Source organism: Excalfactoria chinensis, chromosome 12 (assembly GCF_039878825.1).
Source record: "Excalfactoria chinensis isolate bCotChi1 chromosome 12, bCotChi1.hap2, whole genome shotgun sequence".
NCBI classification, from domain to species: domain Eukaryota; kingdom Metazoa; phylum Chordata; class Aves; order Galliformes; family Phasianidae; genus Excalfactoria; species Excalfactoria chinensis.
Window position 1 is genome coordinate 4149346 of NC_092836.1, and position 22047 is coordinate 4171392.

Below are 22047 nucleotides of genomic sequence, written 5' to 3' on the forward strand. Positions count from 1 at the left end.
TGGACCGGTGCAGGGGAGGATGTACTTGCTCCTTTTCCTGCTTTCCCTTGGATTTCATCACCTCTTGCTCTTTTTTCCACACCTGATGAGGAAGTTGGCCCTCACAGAGCTGCTGGCTCCTGTGCTTGGCACTGCTTTTCTCTCCCTTTGTGAGGAACTGTGCAGAGATCCACCACTGAGTGACGCACTTGCTGGTTCTTTTGGGTACCATGTCTTCACTCCTCCATCCCATAACACTGCAGTGTCCCTTTGCTGCTCTCCCACTGCTCTCCTGCCATAGCTTTCTAAGAAACTTCTCTGCCTTCCTGTGCTGCTCAGGAGAGCAGGTGGTGATACGTGACTGCCCTTCTGTAAACTTGCCCTGTCTCCTGTGGAAGAGGATCATGAAAGCCATCAGCACACGGGGTTGCTAGGGAGCAAACAGGGCTGCGAGCTGCTCCAGGAGCAGGGTGCCAGTAACCCAGTGGTGTCAGCATGGGGACTTCTGGGGTTACTCCTGGTACCCGCACATAAGCTGAATTTGAGGTGCTGCTATTATTCTCTGTGGTCAAAATGGGAGATACATTGGGTGGATGTCACCTTGCTGTGTGTGGGTGTTGAGATGTTTTCAGTGCTGCAGTGTTTCCTAGGTGGATGTGCATTGGGACTGTGGTGCCCAGTGACCCAAGGGGTGTCTTGGCCAAATGCTGTGCCTGTAACTCCCCACCTCCTCTCTGTTGCAAACTCAGTTTTCCAAACTCTTTCCTCACAGGCTCTCCAGGTGGCACGGCAGCTTCTACTACAACAGCAGCAGCAGCAGCAGCAACAGCAGCAACAGCAGCAGCAGCAGCAGCAAGTTAGTGGATTAAAGTCTCCGAAGAGGAATGACAAACAGCCGGCCCTGCAGGTAAGGCAGCCTTTGTGCTCTGTGGGGGGCTCTTGTGAGTGGAAGTTGTGTGGATGCTTTCACTGTGAGTGCTGGCATGGGACCCTTGGGTGCGCCTGGTATTGAACCGGTTTCCTCCAGGGGAAGTGACAGAGCAGCTGTGGCTGATGTACGCGGGAAAAGCGCTGGATGCTCTTGAAAATCCCACCCATGATGTCTTTACAGATAGACAGCGTGTACTTATCTTAGTGTCTGGTAGGGGTGGATTATTACAGAATGGAATAGCTTTTGTTACAGTGTCAGTGTGCATAGGAGATTTGCGTTAACATTTCTGTTTGATTGCTTTTCGGTTTGTAGTCTGTGTTCACTCAGATTGTTGATTTACTGTGTCAAGGATATTGGGAAAATGTTAGGATATCATGTCATCAGTGTGTTTTTTTTCCCTTCTGCTTTCTGCTGATTTATGGACATCTTCATGAACAAAATCTGAATATTAGCAGGCTTTGTGCTGTTAGGAGTTCAGAAAGCTAAAACCAACACAGAACTCCCAAACAGAAGATGTATGCACACATACGCGACTTCGGAGTGCATTCTGCTAGTCTTGAGGGATAAATCATAGGAGTTAAAGACAAAAAAGACCTGTTAGGTCATGTATCATATTTTCCTTTTTTTGCTGTTCTAGTGTTAGAAATCCCGAGTGATGGTGGGACCGCTATTATTTTCCTTCGGACAGTTTTCCATAACAAAGTACACACACAGGAACTTTCCACTTCAGTTCCATCCTCTTGCTCCAAGTAATACTGCTTGTATAAATACTGAGTCAGTCCCTTGCCTTGCCTCGTGTTCACACTCCTCAAACATCTGAGATACTAACACGTACTTGCCAGTTTTGGCAAATTATATGTATCTAGTTCTTTATGTTTCGTAAACCAGCACTTCTAGACCCTTGACCACTTCTCTGGCTTGCGACTGGTTATTGCTTTTATTACTGCTCTCTTTGCAAATGCAGTGTGTCGCTGTGCTTTTGATAATAAGTCACTGGATGCAGCGGCTCAATTGTAGTCATACAAAACCCTGTAGCTGGGACATTTATCTTATCTTGCTGTGCTATATCTGATGCTTCAGCCTCTGTAGCCCCAAATTCTTTCCGAGTGTTTTTTTCAGTTGTTGTCATAGCACGTTGTCAAACTCATGTCTGTTTTGCTCTTTCTGATTCTTTTTTAGTTTGGTATACTATCACCATGAGTTCGCTGACAGCATTGCTGCTTCTCTTGCTTTGTATATGTGCTTCGGATTATTTTCCTCCAAAAATACAGCTCCCGGTCTCTTTAAATATTTAGTAGAAGATGGCAGGTAGAGCTAAAGGCACTGGAGGCCTTGACATTCAGGCAGGAGGACCCAGTCCTGTAGTCCGTGCCTGAATAAAGCTCCCAGTGACTTAAGGGAGGTTTTGGCTAAGCAAGGATTATCTTTAAACTGCAGCCCTTGGCCCGGCAAGGACAACTTCTTGCTTTGGTGTAGTGATTTCATCTTCAAAGCATTCTGCAAATACTGATCTCCAAAACATCCCCAGAAGGAAAGTCTGATAAGTAAGTAGCATTATCCCACTTCTGGACGGGGAAACTGAGGGAAGCAGGTTAAGTGACTTGCTTAGGATCGCAGAGGGAATTGGTTTTAGAGGTAGGATTAAGATTCATGAGTTCCTGGCTCCCACCCCTGTGCTCAGGCTGCTGGACAACACCTCACACTTTATAGCTGAGCTATTATTCTTTTGGAAACTATGAAGCATTTTGTCATTGGGCAAATATACGTTTTATTGGCGGTGTAGAGGGCCATAATCCAAACCGTTACATTAATGCTTTCAAAAATATTTTATTTGGTAAATCCATAGCTGATCCATATGCCTTTTAATAGACTCTTCCACTGGGGACGTTTTTAATGAGAGATTGCGCTGGCTAGGTCCAGTGTCAGGTACTAAAAGAAGTGCTTTGTTGTGCAGATGTCTTAAGAATAGCTCCAGAGGATGAAATATGACTGTGTTGACCTTTCAGCTGTGAGCTTATTTGTCAGGATTCAAATAAGTTGAAAGGATCAAACCAAACAGTTTCCGTAGTCAGACTGGGAATTGTGTTGCAGAGGTCAACAGTGAAGGCCACATCGCGGATTCCATAACACAGCCAATTGTTGGTACATATTAAAGTACTGGAGCAGCTCCTGCAGTCAGAGACACAATTAAAATTCTAATTTATTAATGTATACAGAGCGCTGGCCCAGCCTGTCACTCACTGATTCAAATGACTGCCCAGTCTCTTTTTTTTTTATCCTCCTTCCTCCTGGAGCTTTTGCACTCATAAATGTACTGGAAGTCCTCTGGAATAGAACAGACCTCCAGCGCATCCGTAACACCAGTGGATGGCTGTGAGGAAACCACGGCCCTTGGGTTATGGTGTTTGAGTAACACCGCACACACACAGCCACCCACAGCCCCGGCATCGCATCTTACCGTGCTGACAAGGCAATCCCTGCTCTGACAGGATGTAGAATAAATAACGAGGGTGGCAGAAGCGTGCCCATTTTTTGGAAAATGATCTGGAATAATGAAGCAAATTGTGCTTTGTTAATAACGCTGGGGCTGTGTGGGGCTGGGTGTCCCTGTAAGATGTCCCCTGGTCCTTTGGGGCCACGGTGCTAGAGCCTGGCTGGGGGGCAGCCCCAACCATCGAGGGCTGAGCGATTCCATGCCAGTCTGCATGTTTTGTCATGTAAACCTGACCGGCACAGACAGATGTGCAGAATTAATCTGGTGAGTGCACTGTGGCTAATCTGTATTGCCTTGTGGATAATTTCCCGTGTTCCCTCTTCATTGGCTGATCAAATAACCACAGTGCTTAAATATGTGCCAGCATTGCTGGGTCAGGGTGCCTTGAGTGACACATACAAGGCCGTGGGCTCCGGCCATCGGTCTGGGGCTCTCTTGACTTTGATAATGGCACCCAGAGACCTGCATTTAGCAAACGTTGAGATATTCTGCTATAAGGACTTGGGCACAGGAGTGGAGATGTGCTCTGCTGATAGCCGAAAAAAAAATAAAGCTCCAAATACACGATGACTCACATTTTGAGCCTATCTCACACTGCTGTGCTTTAGATTTGGCACTGACCTCTGGTTTCTCAGCCTGATGACACTCAGAAAAAAAGAAGAAAGAAAATTGAAAGTTAAGGAATGGATTTAGTAACAGCAATTGGGAAGAGAATATAAGAAATATCAAACCCACAGAAATTACTTGAAGTGAAAAAAGGCTAATGCACGGTTGGTAATGTACTTGCCACAGATGTTAGATCTCCTTGAAACTGTGAAACAAATAGCTGAGTGGGCCAGGTATACTTAGGATTTTGAGAATTTGCACTTTTTTCCTGGCCAAGATAAATATGTCTTTGTATTAATAGATATATTGATTAAAATTTGCAGCTTTAATTGCTGTGATGTTCTTAACGATTATTCATTTTGGTTCTTCAGGCATTTTAGCTGTTGGCAGGAGCACACAGGTTGGAAACAAATCAAGAGACACATTTTCTCCCAAGAAAGTAAAAGTGCATGTGTGTTTTGGCAATACTAAAAATACAATTTTTTTTTGAAGACGTAAATGTTGTGTGTTGCATTGAGCTGAAAGCTGGATACTGGACTAAAAACAGATTTAGGATGTCCAAGTCAGTATCTCGAAGTTTAAACTCCTCACTTGACTTCTTTACAGAATGAGGTTTGTTGTAGGCGAGTTAACCTGTGTGTGTTTGGAGAGAAGAAACAATGAAATTACTAAGATGGAAACTTCTGTTTTCAGTTGACAAAACAACGAGTCAGTCTTTAAGTCACGGCCAAGGAAAGAATTTGTTTTAGATCTTCAGGGTGAGACTGGGGGAGGCAGAGGGGCAGAGCTGTCTTCGCCTTTGCATTCCGGTGCTTTTTAAAGCAGGCTCTTGGCCGGGCTTTTGTAGAATTTAATTTGCATGCTGTGTTATCTTCGTGTTTCTTTTCGGTATCTTGAGCAATAGATGAGAGAGAGGGAAAACGGCAAGAGCAAGGTAATCCGTGCAGCTTGACGTTTGGGGCAATTCGTGCTGTTCTTTATGAAGACTGAGATTGTTCATTCGATGACATACTGAGAGCTGCAAGGTGGATGGGAGGGTGCTCTCTGTTTCACTCGGAGCATAGAAGGAACCGTTCTGTAGCTTCAGCTTTTACATGTCCTGTACCTTTTTACATAGTGGTAAATTTAGCTACTGGCAGAGAAGTTATGCCTCAGCAGATATTTTGGAAGGGGAAATACATCTGCAAGCATATTCGTTGGATTTGTATGAGTATCTCTCTGATTCACTGTTAAACATGTGAGTTTATCTGAATTTGGCCTCGGTCAAACCAGTGGAAATTCTGCCACCAACTTGTAGCTGGGTCGAGATTTCACTTCTGCGGCGCTTAAATAGATCACCCCTGAAAGTTGCATTTGCATCTTCTTTCCTTTTTTGCTTTGGCAGTAGAACACAGCTGAGCATTGCTGGTTTCTGCTGAAGGACCTTCGGCTCTTTGTTTTTCTTCCTCAGCCCAATTATAGGTGTTAGTCAGTTCTTGGAATACGCCTGAGAAGTGCTAATATCATCAGCTCCACGAACGTAACAGAATCTGAGTCAGGTCCTCAATATCACAAGATAAGCTTGAGAATGTTGATGCTGAGGGCTTTTTTTCAGTGAAACCTGGGGCCTTTTTTTTTGCTGCCCTTTTCCATTTCTTTAGCTTCTGGTGTTTGGCCTTTCCAGCTTTTCAGCCCGAGCAGAAAGGTGACAAATGTGCTTGTTTTTCTTGAAAGAAATCTGTGATTGCCCTGTAAATAGTTGGTTCCCCAAGTCTTGGCTGTAGGAACACAACACGTGAGGGCTGGCAGCAGGATATGGAGCCAACATGGCCTCTGCCATGGATGGAGGCAGGGATGCTTTGTGGCCCTGCAGGTGCTGGGAGACGCTGGGGAGCAGAAGCCGGGATCCTGCGCCTGCAGCCCCACGTCCTGTTGGACCACCCCCAGTGTGATTTTCTAGCACGTTTCCTGCTTTCACACAAAACCTTTGCAGAATACCTTTCAGGATGGGATTTCTGGCCAGGTTGCTGGGCTGCAGGGCTCGCTGTGCCAGAGCACGGCCTGTGCTGTCTGCGTCGTGCGAGGGGAAAACAAATGAAACGTTCCTGACTGGTCAGAAACGTGTAAATTGCTGACAAAATGACACATGTAATTAAGAGTGCTCCTGCCATTTTACCTTGTGGTTTACACCTACGGTGTTGAAAAAAGAGAGTGACTCCCACCTCGCTAATTACCATTATCACTGAAATGGTAGGGTTTGAGTCATTAGTTCCATGTGCATTTAATTAGAGGAAGGCTGAAATTGGATTTAACTTATTACTTTTTCATGGATCACTTTCTTGTCATCACTTCAAATTGGATTGCAGCCCCAGGTAACTAATTATGAGCGCCACAGGATCAAGAGTGAAAAAAAGGTAATTAGGAATAACACTGTTGGACCCTTGCTGGTAGTCCACTTGTGCTTGGGAAAAAAAAAAATGAGAGCAGCATTTTGTAGTATTACAGATCGGAGAGTTAAAGGTATGCACTATTGCTAGGAATCATGGGAGCCTGCCCCCTCCTATCGCGGTTTATGTGATGTACAGCTGGGTTGAAGATGTTATATCGACATGGTTCCACAATCAGCTCCTTAATACCTAGATTAAACTTGTAAAAGCAACAGCTTGGCTGTAGGTATGAGGCTTCTCAACAACTGTTTAGTCAGGGGTCCTTAGGTGCGTGATTGTAGCAGAGCTGTCAGGGCGCTTTTAAGCCACAGTACGGAGAGGCATCAGTACAGCGGGTTGGAATTGATAACAAATTAATGAACATATTAATGACCTGAAAAGATCATTCGGGTCCTACCGGGAGATGGATCTGCCAGGAGCACGGCGTGAGGCTGGCGGTGGGCATCAGCGATTTGGCCACACCGCCCTGATGGCATCGCGCTGCTGCCCTGCTGTGTGCTGGAGACGTTCTGCTTTCGTTTGGCTTTTTGTGAGGAGGGCTCTGTTGGTCGGTTTGTCCTTGTGTTTTCTTTCCCTCGGTGTGTTTCTTTTTTGATCTTGTAGGTCTGATTGCCAAGTTCTGCTTTCTTCAGAAAAATACTTTAAAACAAATTGTTTTATTTCCATGTGCAGAACAGAATTCAGAGCTGCGAGCAATCAATTTTATTGACGCGGTCTGGGAAAAAAAAATAAATAAATGTTGATGAGAGTTCAAGGATGTGAAAAGATTGAAATTTCTGAGTGCCCAACACTCAGCGTAGGAAAATTTCACCAGTAATGTCAGTAAGTGAAGAAATGTATTGCGTTGGGGTCTGCGAGAGGAGAGCCTGTCTGTGGGCCCACTGCTGTTGGCAGGAGGTTGTGCAGCCGATTTTTGCCTTTGAAAGAGGAAAACTTCCTTAATTTCTCATGGTAGTGAATCACTGCTGAAAGGCTAACGCGATTTCCTTAAGTTGTTTAAAATGGCTTTTAATGCTCTGTTAATGTAGGCAAATATTTGTGACTCAGTGTTGGGTAAGTGATGCTTGCTCATTATTTCCTGATGCAAGGGAATTATGTGAACACCATGCAGAGATGCTAAATAGGCTAAGAGTAACAAAACTCGGTTACAGAAATTAAGTCCTTCCTCATTTAGCTTACTTTACAAAACAAATCTAGAGATTAAAAGGTATTACCTTTAACACGGAAAAAGAGAATCTCTCTTAATATGTATCAAATTGATTTACAATTTTTATACACAATATTCATCTGCGGTTGAAATGGGGGCAACCTGAGGTCAAGTGATGTAGTGTTTCCATTTTTCCATATGAGCCTCACTGTGTGTGATAAAAGCAACCTCCTTGATTTTCTAAGTCTGCAGGAATTTCTGATGAAGTGCAGAGGTCGCCGTGCTGTCAATTTGAGCAGGCAGCGTTTCTGAACTACTGTTGTTTTCTATTTTTTTTTTCCCTCTCCTCCTACAACCCGTGGCACGGCTCTGATGCACACACACACACACACACACAGCTCTGACACACACACACACACTCTCTGAGTGCTCCAATCTGAAACTTATTAGTGCGTGGTGCTGGAGCCTGTCCAGCTGTTAGAAGAGCTGCCGGAGCACAGCGTGCCAGCCACGGGCATGGGTAGCACGGGCAGAAGGGGCGGCGAGGGGCAGCCCAGGCTGGCAGTGTGCCTGGAGGGGAACCAGCTGAGATGGGAGAGCGGCGAGATTGACGTGGTGCATCTGGGAACTGCTCGAAAAGTTTGCTTCTTGAAAAAACTACCTTCTGTGATCGTAAGGCATCATCTGTTTTCCCGCAGATATTGTTTATAACAGGGTTTTCAAGCACTTGTCAAATAACCAGGAGTGAAGGAAACAGGCTAAAAATCGCTTACCGGGATGAGTCCTGGCGTAATTGGAAAAAAGCAAAGTCTCATAATAGAAGTGCACAGCTCCCCGCATCGCGTGGTGCCTGAGAGGAGCAGACTGGGAGCCAGAAGTGCCCCGCCATGAGCTGCGAGCACGGCCACGGGGCGGTGATCCCAACCTGGGGATGCTGCTTCGCTCCGGTTACCGAGCTGTGAGATCATGGGCAAAATATGATAAACATATCGTGGCCGTAGCTTGCTTGTGAAACAAAAGATCAGGAACTTTTATTAAGTTTGTTTTCCTTGTCATATTGTAAAAATTTATTATGTGTACTGTGTATATTAGAAACAGATTTGGGTAATTCTGTCTAAATGAAGTCATCCCAGCTATTTCCAGACTGTCTGTTTTCGGTTGTGAATAATTTTCATACATCAGATGGTTGTCATATTTAGTCGCCCTCTACATTCTAAATAGGACAAATCCCACTGTGAATCTCCTCGGACCGGAGCTGCTTCCCGGCACGGCGGTGGTGCCGAGCACAGCGGGGCCCAGCAGTCAGCTCAGCTCCTACCTTTGCATTCACAAACAAGTTGAGCAAACACAAAACAAAGTCATGTGCGTCAGAACTCTCCTGAGATAACAGAATCTCCTCACTCAAAGAACGCGTGGTTTTTTCTGTTGTAACACGAGTGTAGAAGTTCACATCTCGGTGCTCAACGCTGAAGCTTACGTCACGCATCTACATGCCAGCTGAGCTGCTGTGATTTTTCCTCATCCTTGCAGCAAGGTTTCCCCACTCAGCGTGGTGAGGCTCTCTGGGCTCCTCATGCACACTCTGTAGAGATCTGCAGGGATGATCACAGAGCTCTTGAGGTGTAGCAGTTTGCTTTGAGAAAAAAGGAGCGAGGGAGAAAGAGAGAAGGCATTTGATGTAGCCTGTGTGAGCAGAGCAGAGCAGCTGTTTACCTCATGTGTTTAAATCTCTAGAGCTCATATTGGAGTTTCAGGGCAACAAGTGCAACATAACAGAGTAAGTAGAAACGTAGAAAGAAAAACCAGCGAAACAATTGGGAATGTGCTTGGATGTGGCTTTGGAGCTTGACAGTTTTACAGCTGTGTAATCAGGTTGGCAAAACATTTTGTGGTGTGTGCAGAGGAAAAACTGTTGTGTTGCTGAAATGTTTTCGTATTCCCAGTAAATGTAATCTGCCCTTTATAAATTACTGATCTACTTAAGGTGTAACAGTGATGGCACATAATCTCAGTGCACTCAAAGCCTTGAAAATTAAAGTAGACTGAAGGCACGAGAAAGAAATGTACTTTATGTCAAGATGAAGTTCGATGAAGCATAGAGAAGATGGAATAGATTATTAAATAAACTTTGAGGGAAGATGGAAAAGGCACCGAAATCTCTCATTTTGAAAGGAATTAGTTTACTTGATTATATGCAACTGTATCACACTCAGGGAAGTATAAGACAAATGAAAGCAAAACAAAATTTAATTGAGCTATTATTTTGCAGACTTTGGCTCCGTTTCAGACAGCCTAATCAAATTGTGCTTTGCTCAAATAACTAATGTTAAATGCAGTCTACCAACAGATGTTTAAACAGAGACTAATTGGAAAATCTACATCCTGAGTTTAGTGTGTCTCGCTGAAAAAGTTTGGAAATGGGATGGTGGGGAGGCAGGACGCCAGGAGGATGTCAGGTGGCACAGGGGGCTGGAGGCGCTGTCACCTACAGCATGTATTTTTTTGAGCGGTATGAACTCAAATATCACCCTGCTGCACTGTAGGTTGTTAACCTGGTTGCCGTATCTGGGTGTCAGCTTTGCAGTGTAGCCGTGCATCCAACTGGACATCTTGGACATGTTGCAGCACTGGAATAAAGAACCTTGGCCAGATTTGTCCAGGGTGAGTGACAGCCACCAGGGTGTGCGCTGGAGTGGAGGATCCCCTGAGCTGGGCTCGGCTTCCTGCAGCTTGGTTCACACCAAAGTCACCCACTGCCATCAGTGTCATCTGCACTGGTATGTGCAGCTGTAGCCATCAGCCCCACGGGGACTTCTTGGCAGGATGTTTCTTTCAATGTACTTGCTGCTCAGTGGGATTTGAGGCTGAAGTGTTGTTCACGGTTGGTATTGGGGTGGGCAGCTCCAGCAGGCCGCCTGTTATGGCACAAGGAAAGGAGAGAGAACATTTTGGATGTGTAATTTGGGAACTGAGGCAGTCAGTTGTTCTGCATGGAAGGTAGATGTACATGGTCATGAAGCAAGAGGCAGAAATCAGAAACACCTTGTGTGACATTCCTGATCTTCCATTGGAAATAGAAAAAAGTATCAGTAGAAGTGTTTTGGCTGAGTCCTGATGGCTCAGATAACACCAGCCCAGCATGTTGGGTTTCCAGCCACAGCGCACGTTTTTCTTTGGATCTTACTGGTTTTGATTACAAGACTAGGTGCACCAGGACTGCCTTGTGTGTTGTCACTAGTGTCAATGGCTGTGCTGCATCTTGGTGGCCATCCCAGCCGCATCCCAGTGCTCTTGGGGGCTGAAGGAGCAGTCTGGCCCTGAAGCTGTTCCATACCCAGTTTGGGGCAGTGTTCTTTGGGGATGGGGCTGAGTCGTGGCCTGAGCAGTGATCCCCAGGGATCAGTCTGTCTGCTGCCATCGCAGGGCGACTGCTGCTGGTGTTCTCCAGGCTCACTGTGCAGTTTGTAACAGGGAGCAGCCAGCCTGAGTGTAAAAGAATAATAAATGCTTTAAAAAAAAAAAAAATCATATATATATATATATATATGTATTTCCAAATTTACCAATTGGAAGCCTACAAAAGACAGATTATATTTTATGGCTTGTAAACAGCAGGGCAGATATTTCAGGAGAACTGCAGACAGCTGTAATTTTGTGAATGCGCACAAATTACTTGGAAAACAAATATCCCTCTGCCTACACAGCTGTATTCACCACTGTGGACCAGAATACTTTTTGCATGATGCTCACACTTGGTTCCACGGAGTATAATAACGTTTAAATGAATATAGTGTGATTTAAAAGTGGAGTCGGAGGCTCTGAAAGTCTGCGTGGCTGGCAGGGATGGAGCACTTTGGGAGCCATGGGAGCGCTGCCCCTGCCCTGGTGCCGTGCGGCTGTGCTGGGTCTGTGCCTGCCCGGTTATCCGCGCCCAGGTTGGCAGAGCAGTTGTGTCGTGTAATTGTGTGCTGGCAGCTCCTTCTGTTTGTCCTTCTGTTGTGCGATAAGGAGTTTACAAAGGAAAGTATGAATATCAAGAAAGAAGGCAAAGAAAATCCCCAAAAGCAAAGACGCAGCCGAGCAAGTGCACGTAAAGCACCGGTGGGCAAGAGCCAAGGGCCTCGCATTGATTTTACTTTTAACTTCTGTGTTTATTCAAAGGCTGTGGATACAGGTTAACTTCCTTTGCTCAATATTTATTGCTGTGTTGCTTGTCTTAACCTGGAACAATGAGTACTTTGTGGATCGGGTTAAAGGATTGTCCCGTTGCACTCAGTCTCCTGTGTCTCTCTCCATACCTGTGGCTTTTAAGCAGTCTATTTTAATCCCAAGTTGCTGTGCTCTGTTAGAGGAGGTGTGGGTGCTGCTCAAACTGAGCGCTGCCAGGGCGGGTTCCTCCTGCCCGTGAGCAGTGGATCAGTGTGGTTATGGCATTGCCAAGGGTGGCGGTGCTGCTCCCACCCTAACTCAGGGATGGCAATGCCTTTGGGCTGGTGGGAAAGGCCCAAAGACTTACCCTGTCCAGAGCCCAGCTGTGGGGCTTGAAAAGTAGCCCCCAAATACAGAGGGATTCTCTTTGGACCCAGAGCATTAATACAACGCAGAGCACAGCTAAGGTGGTTCTAAATCCCATCGTGTGCAGCTGGCAGAACAAGGGGAGGTATGTTTATGGCTACCATCGTTGTTATTCTTTACTTGAGCTTGTTGCTTGGAAAACGTGTTCATTTTGAGTCCTCCACTCAGCTGTGTCTACCGAGAAGAAAAACAGTGCGATTTCTTCTGGGAGAGCCCCACAGTGGACACATCAGAGCCGCAGTGACAGCTGCAGAATTGTTTTGTTGTTGTGTTGCTAATTCTGCAGTGAGTGAAGGGGACCACCCTGCCTTAAAAAAAAAAAAAAGGGAAAGGAAAACAAAACAAGAACCAGAAGCGCTTCCAGTTTGTAACTGTGATTTTACTGCAAAAAAAAAACCCCAAGCACAGCAAAAAACCTTAGGCCTTGGATGGGATGGCACGGGAATTGCACGGGCATGTTTTTGGTTCTGGTCACTGTTGCCTCACAGCTGTAGGAGATCCATTCTTCTGCTTCTGCACTTTGCCACCAAACTTGAAAGCTCGAGGAAATTCAACTTCTGTGCGTTGTGAAGGCGTCGTATCCCAGCAGTGCCTGGGGGAGATGCATGCCCTCAGGTTCTCAGCACTCACCCTGCCCCCAGGAGAGGTTAAATAGCACAGAGCTCTGTGTGTTAAAGGTAGAAATACAAAAAAAGGCACTCCGCTCCCAAAACCTCACTGTATTTTTTTTTTATCTCCCCGCCTTGTGTGCATTTAAAGACAAAAATGAAAAGAAATCCCAGCTCTGCATTGTTTGTGTAGGCTTATGAGCCAGATTGTACTACAGAGCACACTGATGTGTCTTCCCCTGAGGTATGGAAAGATCTATGTGTGCTAAGCAGGTGTTTTCATTTGTTTAATTGGAGCTGAGTTTAGCACAATATTACAGATAAATGAATTACACATGTTCAGTAATTCATAGAAAGTGATGGCTGTTTTGCTTTGACGCTTGTCTTCAGCTCCTCGCAGAGATGGAGTGTTGGCCAACATGGACAGAGGTCCTGTGAAAAAAAAACGCCATGCGTGCACAAGGAGCGCCTGAAACCTGTTTGCTGAAGCAGCCATGACTATTTTATCTTTGTTTAAACTGGAACGCTTTACGTTTTGATAGGATCTGGTTTTGACAAGCAAGGCATCCTGGGGACGTTCCTTGCTGCAGGCACCCAATGCGGCCTCTGGGTCAGGCGCTCAGGGCGTGCTGCTTTGCAGAGGACGAGCAAAACTGGTCACTGCTCAGCCTCCCTCGTGGCTCTGAGTTGTCCCAGCCCTTGGCCTGCATCCAGATGGATAATTACATTGAACTTACCCAAATTTCCTCTGCAGATTCAATTGTAAACTGTTTTCTCGCTCTCTCCCGCCAGCGTTGTATATAAGTATGCTGCGCAGCGTTAAACAACTGTCATATGCAGCTTCGGGGCTGTCGGGCGTTGGGCACAGATAGCCAAAGGCTGTATCAAAACTTGCAGTGAACTTTAGAGAGAGCATTGTTTGTGCTCTTACAGTTCATAATGTGCTTCGGAGCAGGCACTGGGACAGAGCTCGTGGTTGGAGCAAAAGTTCCCAGCAGAAGGTGCCGGCATTTCAGGCAGGCTGTGAAAAGCTGCTTTTCCAGGGATGACCTGAAAGTCTCCGAGCCTTCCAGCAGCCGGAATTGGGTTGTTAGTGGCTTGCCTCTTCAGCCAGGAGTTGTGCACACCAGGCTTGAGTGCTCCTGCATGCTCTGGGCTAAGTGTACCCAGCGCAGCGAATCACAGGGGATGAAAGTGAGCTGGAAGCATGTCGAACTATTACTTGTTCGAGTGGTTTCCTGCAGCGTGCGATTGTTCTGCAAGAGGCTCCTGGGAATTAACGTGCATCCAATCCCACAGCAGTGTCGGAAGATTTGTGGCGGTGTAATCTATAAACTCTTAATTATATAGAGAGCTGAGTAAATAGCTTGAAATTTCTTTAAACTCTTTGTTCGCCAATGTATATTGCAAAGTGCCCATCCCACATGCACACGCACACCCGCCCTTTTCCTTCCTTCCTTGCTTTACACCCACTTCCACCAAGGCTTTGGCTCGGGGCATCCTTCCTTACCCGGGGAGCTCCTGCTGGGCCCTGTCTGCTCCAGATACCCCCCACACCCATCTTGAGTTGAGGCTGCCGTGCAGGTCCCCCCCCTCATCGTGCAGCTCATTTGGGAGCCGATTCTGCTGCTTGCAGAGCTTTAATGAGATGTAAATTGTTTGTGATGCTGCCTTATTAATTGTATTGTAATTTTAAAATCATTTGCTTGTTAATTGTATTTAAATAGCTGCCACTTAGACAAGCAGAAAGTTTCCAGAAAGATAAATGGATTTCTCATTTTACCATGTCTGAAGGCAGCCCCAGTGACCTGTCGGGGCTGCTTTGACACTCCTGAAATGGAAGAGTCACTGTGTTACATGTCTGCTGGGAGATCTCTGTGCATGGAGAGCGAAATGCGGGGAGGGTTGGGAGAGTGGGGTGGAGATAGCTGGGAAGATTTTGAGGTTTTGTGGATGGTAGAGATCAGATTTTAGGGGATGCTGCAGGTCAGATCTTAGACGATGCTGTGGATTGGAGTTTGAGGTGTGCTGTGGGTGCTGCTCCAGCTCAGCAGTCTGAGCCAGGGCAAGGTCCTCATCCTCAGCGCCTCCAGGGCTCTGCTGTACACGTGTTGAAATCAGTGTTGAGATTTCTCTTCGCTCCAGCTGAGCAACACAAGGTCCCCTCTGACCTGAGCTCAGCTGGCCTTAAAACTGATTTTGATGCTACATGGTTGCTAGCTTTGGCGTGGAGCGAGCTGCACCGTGTCAGTTGTATTTTTGTTGTATTTGAAATGCCGTTCTGGACAATGAAGAGTAATCTCTCTGTATCAGTCCCTTCTCTCCCTAGATGGGCTGCAACTTCCCCTGCTCACCCTCCCAGCTCCAGGTCCCAGCTGTCCCCACTGGCACCAGACCCTCACTCTCCTCTTAGAGTGACTTTCCACGTTCCCTTCATTTTCTTTTTTGCATCTTTGTTGTGTGGCAGGACCAGCAATAATAGTTAATAATTAGCAGTTCAATAGCACTCTTCACCTTCGGAGCAATTTTGGGCGTTAAATCACTGCAGCTCTGCTGGCAATATTGCATTATTGACTTGTTACTTCACCGGTGTCACTGAGGCAGCAAAAGCTACATTTTTATGTAGGCCAAAATGGGGTCATTTTTTCTTTTTTTTAAAGCACAAAATTGGCAAAAAATAAAATTTTCTCCTAGGCTGACACTTGGTTTGCCAAATTTCAGCATAGAGCCAATTTTTAAAGCTGAGTAATAAACACCTGAAAAGTTCTGGTTTATAATGGCAGTGCTGAAAAGCCATTAAATGAATGGCTCCGCTATAACACAAGAAAACCCTCTTAAACTGCTGAAAGCTCTATAAAAGCTGGACGGAGCCTTAGAGAATACAGCCTCGCCTTTCAGTCCTGTGTTTAGAGGAACAAAGTGAATCTTGAGGGGATCTTGCAGGGACTGCATGGCAGATGATGGGGGGCTCTTTCCCTGCTAAGCAGTGGAGCAAGGCTGGGAGCTGAGGTTTTGTTCCCAATCCACCTGAGCATCTCGCCTCAGATGCTCTATTGGAAAAGAGGTGGGAAAGGTGGGACGGAGCGGCAGGGAGCAGGTGGATGCCAGGTGTGGCTAATGGGGATGAGGTTCGCCAGTACACGTGTGTGCACATGGCATGTCCCAGTGAGCATCCTGTGTGCATGCAGCTGAGAGCCACGGTACCAGCCTCACATCTCCAGGTTGGCACCCTGCTCTGGGCCTGCCCTCCTGCCAGCTCGGCTCTGCTGTGAGGAGAGCTGCCTAGTAAAACAGCACATTGACCAGCAAAAGAAATGGGTGAATGAAGAGAACAGCTATTAATGTGTCGAGCCAAGATGTGTAATTATACCGTAGGACTTTTCCAAACTAATACATGTTAAAGGTGTAAACCTATTAAAGAAGAGATTTTTCTGTACGGGGAACTTATGTAGATAGAAGGATTTACACTGTATTTTATTCTTGTATTAAAAGGTATAAGGAACGTTTGAGCAAATCCAGTCATTCCTATTATTACAATATCATACGTTTTTCATGCCATTTTATGTGGTTCTTCAAAAACTTTGGCACTAATTCTCTTTATAGTGTCAGGAATTTTCTTTTAAAAACAGAATTATTTTTCTCAAAGAGTTAATTAGAGTTTGAACTTCAAATACAGTACTTTTTCCTCCCAAGAATGAGGGTGTTAGATCCATTGTTCTGGCCAAATTACAGTTTGGATAGTTACATTCTCTCTGCTTAATCACCCTGCAGTTCCATTGGAGTGAAGGATTTGGTGCCTCAGGTGTCCTGCATTCTTTCAAGCCAAGTAGCCAGATCACTGCCACGAGGTGCTGCAGACATGGCTGTGTTCAGCGACAGAGCATTGCTGTCTCCTTACCAAGTGTCAATAGCACGGTTTTGCTCCACAGAGATGGATTTTTTGGGTACCCACTGCCCCTCAGCCTCATCGTTTTTGTGACAAGGGAAAAGGCATTGCGGCAGCAGATCTGAGCAGGAAGTGGCCGTGAGTCACAGCCCCGTGCCTGCAGACAGCAGCCCCCTCTGCCCTGGGGAGAGAGGGTAGAGCAGCGGAGGATTATGCCCTTGAAACCAGGCCCCATTTATTTGAGTATGGGCATGGTTCATGGCATTGCAGGGCACTGTAGGGAGCGTCTGGGTCATTTGCCAGTCCCGTGGGGTATCCAGGAGTCATCTCAAGGGGTTTCTTCCTTGCCAGCTGTTGAAGTCAGGCTGCACTGCTGGGCCTTGGTGTTTTGAAAGCACGGTGGTGGATCATGAGGACAGCTCGTCGCTCTGCCTCTGGATCCCAGCTGACCCAGAGGGCTGCTGGCTGAACACCTCTGCAGGAAGTAACTCAAGCTGTCGTGTTGCTACTGCAAAGTTGACTTTTTAAGGAAAAGATGAGCAAAAGCCGTAAAAAAAAAAAAAATAAAATAAAAGAAGTGTCTTTCAGTGATGGAGGAAAACTCCAACTATGAGCCAGCTGAAAATACTGCTTCAGGAAACCTCAGGGACCACTGAAACGAGAACAGTGGCCCATTACTGCTAAGGAGGTGTTTTATTGAAAATACACCGGCATCCTTTGCCAACAGAGGGAGTGAAAAACAGCAAAGTGCCAAACGGTGATGCTGCCTGTTCCCACCAACAAGCCCCGGTGTATGGCTTGGTGCTCCTGGACGGTGTGTGAGTATCTGTGTGATGGACTTTTCACATGAAGGGGCCCGTATTGCATCAGATCTATTTTAACTTAAATCTGCGGTGATATAGGTGTGGGTGCAGGTGTGTGTGTACACACCTTGCTGTGCAAGCAGGCATGGGTTTGTAGAAGGGTGTATTGTAGAAGGATGGCTTTTAGAAGGCTGCTGTGTGGAAGGGGGACTTTTAGAAGGTTGTTTTTGTTAAGATGTTCTCTCGTGGGGGATGTCAGGTGAGCTGAAGAAGCATCGCACCCCCTGGCCATGGGAGGGAGGTGGCCAGGAGGGGCAGTGCCATGTCACTGTGCTTGCCACCTTGTGTCTCTGCCTCATAGCAGGCACAGGATCTGCTTGGTGTGGCTGGTTGTTCAGGAGTTAATACTTTGCAGGCACATGTGTGTGATTGACGTTTGTTTTGTTGATGTTGCGTTCTGTTTCTTTTCTTACCATGGCAACTTTTAACATCATGACAAAACACCTACTTTTCCTCTTGGAGCCATAGCTGTTGTCATGCCCAGTAGGTTATTTTGGTATACAGTGGTTGATCTCTTAAGGCAGAGGTGTTGCCATCTCCTCCCAGATATCACCTCCAGTATTTCCTCTCATCAGAAGGAATCTGTGGCTCTCTCTGTATGAGCCCCGTGCTTCGACCCAGGGCGAAAAACAGAGTTTTAATGGAAACGGCGGCATTTCCTCCGCCGTACGTGACATAAATGCTATCTCACATAATTAAGGAAAGTAACAGGGAACAGTTAGCGGTGATTGCCTTTCAATATATTGTGTACTTTGGGGCAGAAAAATAATTTATGAATAATGCCCATGCACACTTGGAACAATTTGCACACTGTGCTGTGAGGGATGCAGGCCTGCCGGTAGGAGAGCGTGCTAATAAATTTTACTTTGTGGCGGAAACAAGAGATTACAGTTTATTAGGAAAGGAGATGGCAATTTATTAAGATCAATCAAATACGAACGCGGAGCAAAAATGTTGCTGTTGTTATTTATTTATTTCTCTCAAAGCACGAAGAGGTGCAGCTGTGTGCGGTTTGCTGTTTACCTGTGGTGGTTTGATTCATTATTAATATTTTTATGTTTGGAGGGAACCGTAATTTTGCTGAAATGTCTTCCATAACTCCTGCACAATCATATTCATAACTCACCTGAATGTTGACACATCCTGCTGTGTATATATAAATTAACTGGTAACACTGGCATTATAAAATGATGCATTAAATGAAGATGTGAATGGTAATTTAAAGCATGCCATGAAGTGAAATTTAAGCCATTGTACAACGGTGAGGGGATTTAAAGAGCCTTTTTCATGCGGAATTTGCAGGGCAATAAGGAAAATGACAGTTTCTCATGCAAAAAGAAGCAGCGCAACAGGGACGCAAACATTACTGAAATGTTAATTGCTTTGGTGTTCTGTTTTAGTAGAGACACCGTCAGCCTAAAAGTCACTATTCTGCTTGAATATATTTTGCCACAAGAAGTATTTTAGCGTGAGAGCATTAGCTAAGATTATTAAAAATGACCAAAAATGTTTACTTTGTACTTTTTCTCAGTGCTTTGTGGATAATAAGTTTCACTGTTTCCTGTTTAGTCAGTTGTTTTCCCCGTTTGTTTTCATAGGTCTTTCAAACAGCAGCAAGGGAAAATGCTGCAGTCTCAAAACAGGAAAATGTGATTTAACCCCACAAAAATGGGCCTGGGGATCCAGGAGTGGGAATAGTATCCAAAATGCCCTTTTCCCTTGTAACTGCCAAAAGCAGCTTGCTCTCAGTCTGACCTCCCTTCCCCACCCCGTATTCTCAGCTTCCACGTGGACTGATGCCTGCTGAGGTCTGTGGGTGAGGTGTGCAGGGAAAGCAGCGGCAGAACAAAATCGTTTCTTCTGCTGTGTTCTTCTTTTCATGTTTGTAACCTACTTCTCTGGCTCAGCCCATGGAGCCCCATGTCTGTGCTGTACGCCAGTGATTTTTTTCCCTAGGTGTTGATACTGCCGCTCAATGCCTATCTGATCTTGAGGGCACGCAGAGCCAAATAGCCACCTTGTCTGCCACGCTCCTTCCCTGTTATTTTTAATTCGGTATTTTATGTCTTCTGCTTCGGATATCCTTGTCAGATTCGATTGTCTCTATCTGTGATGACTCTCCATAATTGAATGGAATTAAAGTGGGAGTTTATGGTTCTTCTTGATCTTTTAAAATATTTGCTGGCTTAGAAATGCTTTATATTTCATAGTGACCTTCCTTAGCAAGTGCTACCCCGTTACTGAGGGAATAGACCAAAGTTTGTAGCTCTCAGCAGATGTTGGCTGAGCTTGCAGGTATGAAGCTTTTATCTGGAAGGGCATAAAATGCTTTAAAAATACAGCTTGCAGGCTCTGTGGGCAGCACTCAGTGCTTATGCAGCACCTTTCATTTCCCAAATGTTTGGCAAATGCTGGTCTAGGGAAGACCCTGAAACGCGCAGTATTGCCATCCTTATTTTGGCAGGTGAGGAGGCAAAGGAGTTGAGGCCTTTGAAATGGCCGGTGTGAAATGGAAGGGGTGCTGCAAGCAGCTCTCAGGAAGCGGGGCCTGTGGGACGGAGCAAAGCCTGTGGGATGGAACGAGGCCTGCAGGATGGAGCAAGGCCTGCGGGACGGAGCGGCAGTTCCCAAAAGCAGTTGCCTTTGGGAGACTGGACACAGGCTGGGAGTGCTGCTGGTGCCGAAGCAAGGCCACAGCTGGGCTGGCCAGCTGGCAGTGTTGTGCTTGTGTCACCAGGTCACGCTCTGTATTGCCTGTGCAGGGAGAGGAAGGTTTCAGGCAGCATTGTGAGCCTTGCAGCATCTCTTTTTTGTTAAAGAAGCCCCAACACAGAGCTTTGTCCCAAACGAAAGCACACCGTGACCACAGCCTGCAGGGACTGGGGAGCACTGCCAGCTCTCTCGATGCATGTTAATGTGGCTCCCATTCCTCTGTCACTGTGCAAGCGGTGGGCGATGCTGCCGCAGGGATGCTCCTGGCACCTGCACTGGGCAGCGGGATGTGGTCTGAGGGAGAAACTGCTGGGAGGTTTAAGCCTGTGCATTCCATGGTGTGTTCCTCAACAGGGTTAGAGTTTCTGGGGATCACTTTGAAGTCCAGGACAGGAGGGATTCTCCTCAGTGCAGGCAATCACGGTTACGTGTTCATGGCATGCATGGCCGATTTATATTGCTATTAACTGCCCTGTGTGCTGGACCTGCGCGTGGCATTTTGCTGGCTGTGCTGTTGTATACTGCCCACAGATACCTGCTGCTCCCATGCCCCCATGCACTGACCTGTGGTGCGTGTGCCCCTTTAAGAGGCCGTCGCTCTCTGATTCATGTAGGCTGCTGCTGGCAGATTTAGGGTCTTGCAAAAGATGCCCTTAGTCCCTTATTAAATATTCATAAGAGGGTGGGGTCACATTTTTGTGACCTGAAAGAAATCCCATTAATAAATTTGTTATCTGACACAAAAACACTTTAGGGTGGAAAGCAATCCGTATCGCATCCCATTTACCATCAGATCACAAGTTGTCAGTAAATTGCGTCCTTTGTCTTTGCTTCTTGTGAGGTTCTTTAGCAGCATAGCTAATGGGGCTATTGTCTATCAGCCCCTGACTCCTGCAAATAAAGTGCGTGCTGCCTGGGGACCGCGGCCGTGCGGCTGCCGGCATTCGACTACGTGTGCATGCAGCGTCTGCATCAGCCGCGTGCTCAGAGCCTGCGTGAAATACAAGATAAAATTGAAATAGTGGGGAAGGTTTGGCCAAATAATGCAGCCTGAGGCACATAGCTTTAGGGAGGGAGCAAATCGGTGATGGGGTCGACAGCATGAGGACAGGCTGTGTGTCTGCACTGAGATTTGGGGGGGGGCGCAGGAGGAAGTATTTTGCTTTAAGCTGTCAAGCAGAGGAGAGCTTGCTGCGTGGCACACAAGGCACCCCGTACCCAAACCTCCCTCGAATGTGGCAGGCAGATGAGGCTGCTGCTGAGTGCTGTGCCCTGGTCAGAGCATCCCAGTGCCCAGCGGGGGTTTGTTAAGGGAGATGATTGGAGAAGATGCTCTGGGCATCCCAGTGCCCTGGGATGGGTTCTCTGCTGCTTTGCTGGGGCTGAAGGGAACGTGTTCCTGTTTGCAGGCCAGGTGCATCAGCTGGACTTAATGCAAGCTCCTACTGGAGGCTTGTTATGATTGTGTTTTGTATGAAAGTCCTGCCATAGTTTTTCATTTTGTGGCATTAAAGTAGTGCAGCAGAACTGCCGGGAGAGTCACAGCCACTTTTTGAGAGAAAGTTAGGCTGCTTCTCCAGCGCATCATGTTTGTAACGCGTGCTCGGATCACTGCACTAGCTGCCACTTCCCCCCAACCCCGCGCGTTGTTGGCACCCACGCCCCACCAAATAGCTAGATTTAGCGGGGGGGGGGTCGGGGGAGCCGCTTTTAAACAGGTCCCGGCGCAGCGTGGCGACTCCCGGGTAGCACCGCCGCCAGTCCGGTCGGCAGCGGCACAGCCGGCAGCAGGTCAGAGGGCGCGGAGAGCCGCGCGGGAG

At 46.6% G+C, this 22047-nt stretch overlaps 1 protein-coding gene across 17 annotated transcripts in view; it reads left to right on the forward strand.

Moving 5' to 3' along the window:
- The window catches only part of FOXP1 (forkhead box P1), a 341511-nt gene that overhangs the window by 235963 nt on the left and 83501 nt on the right, over positions 1-22047 (forward strand). For all 17 annotated transcript variants that reach the window (XM_072346976.1, XM_072346974.1, XM_072346977.1 and 14 more), the window contains one exon: positions 752-886. In XM_072346976.1, the coding sequence (XP_072203077.1) occupies positions 752-886 (135 nt within the window). The remainder of the gene's footprint in view (positions 1-751; positions 887-22047) is intronic.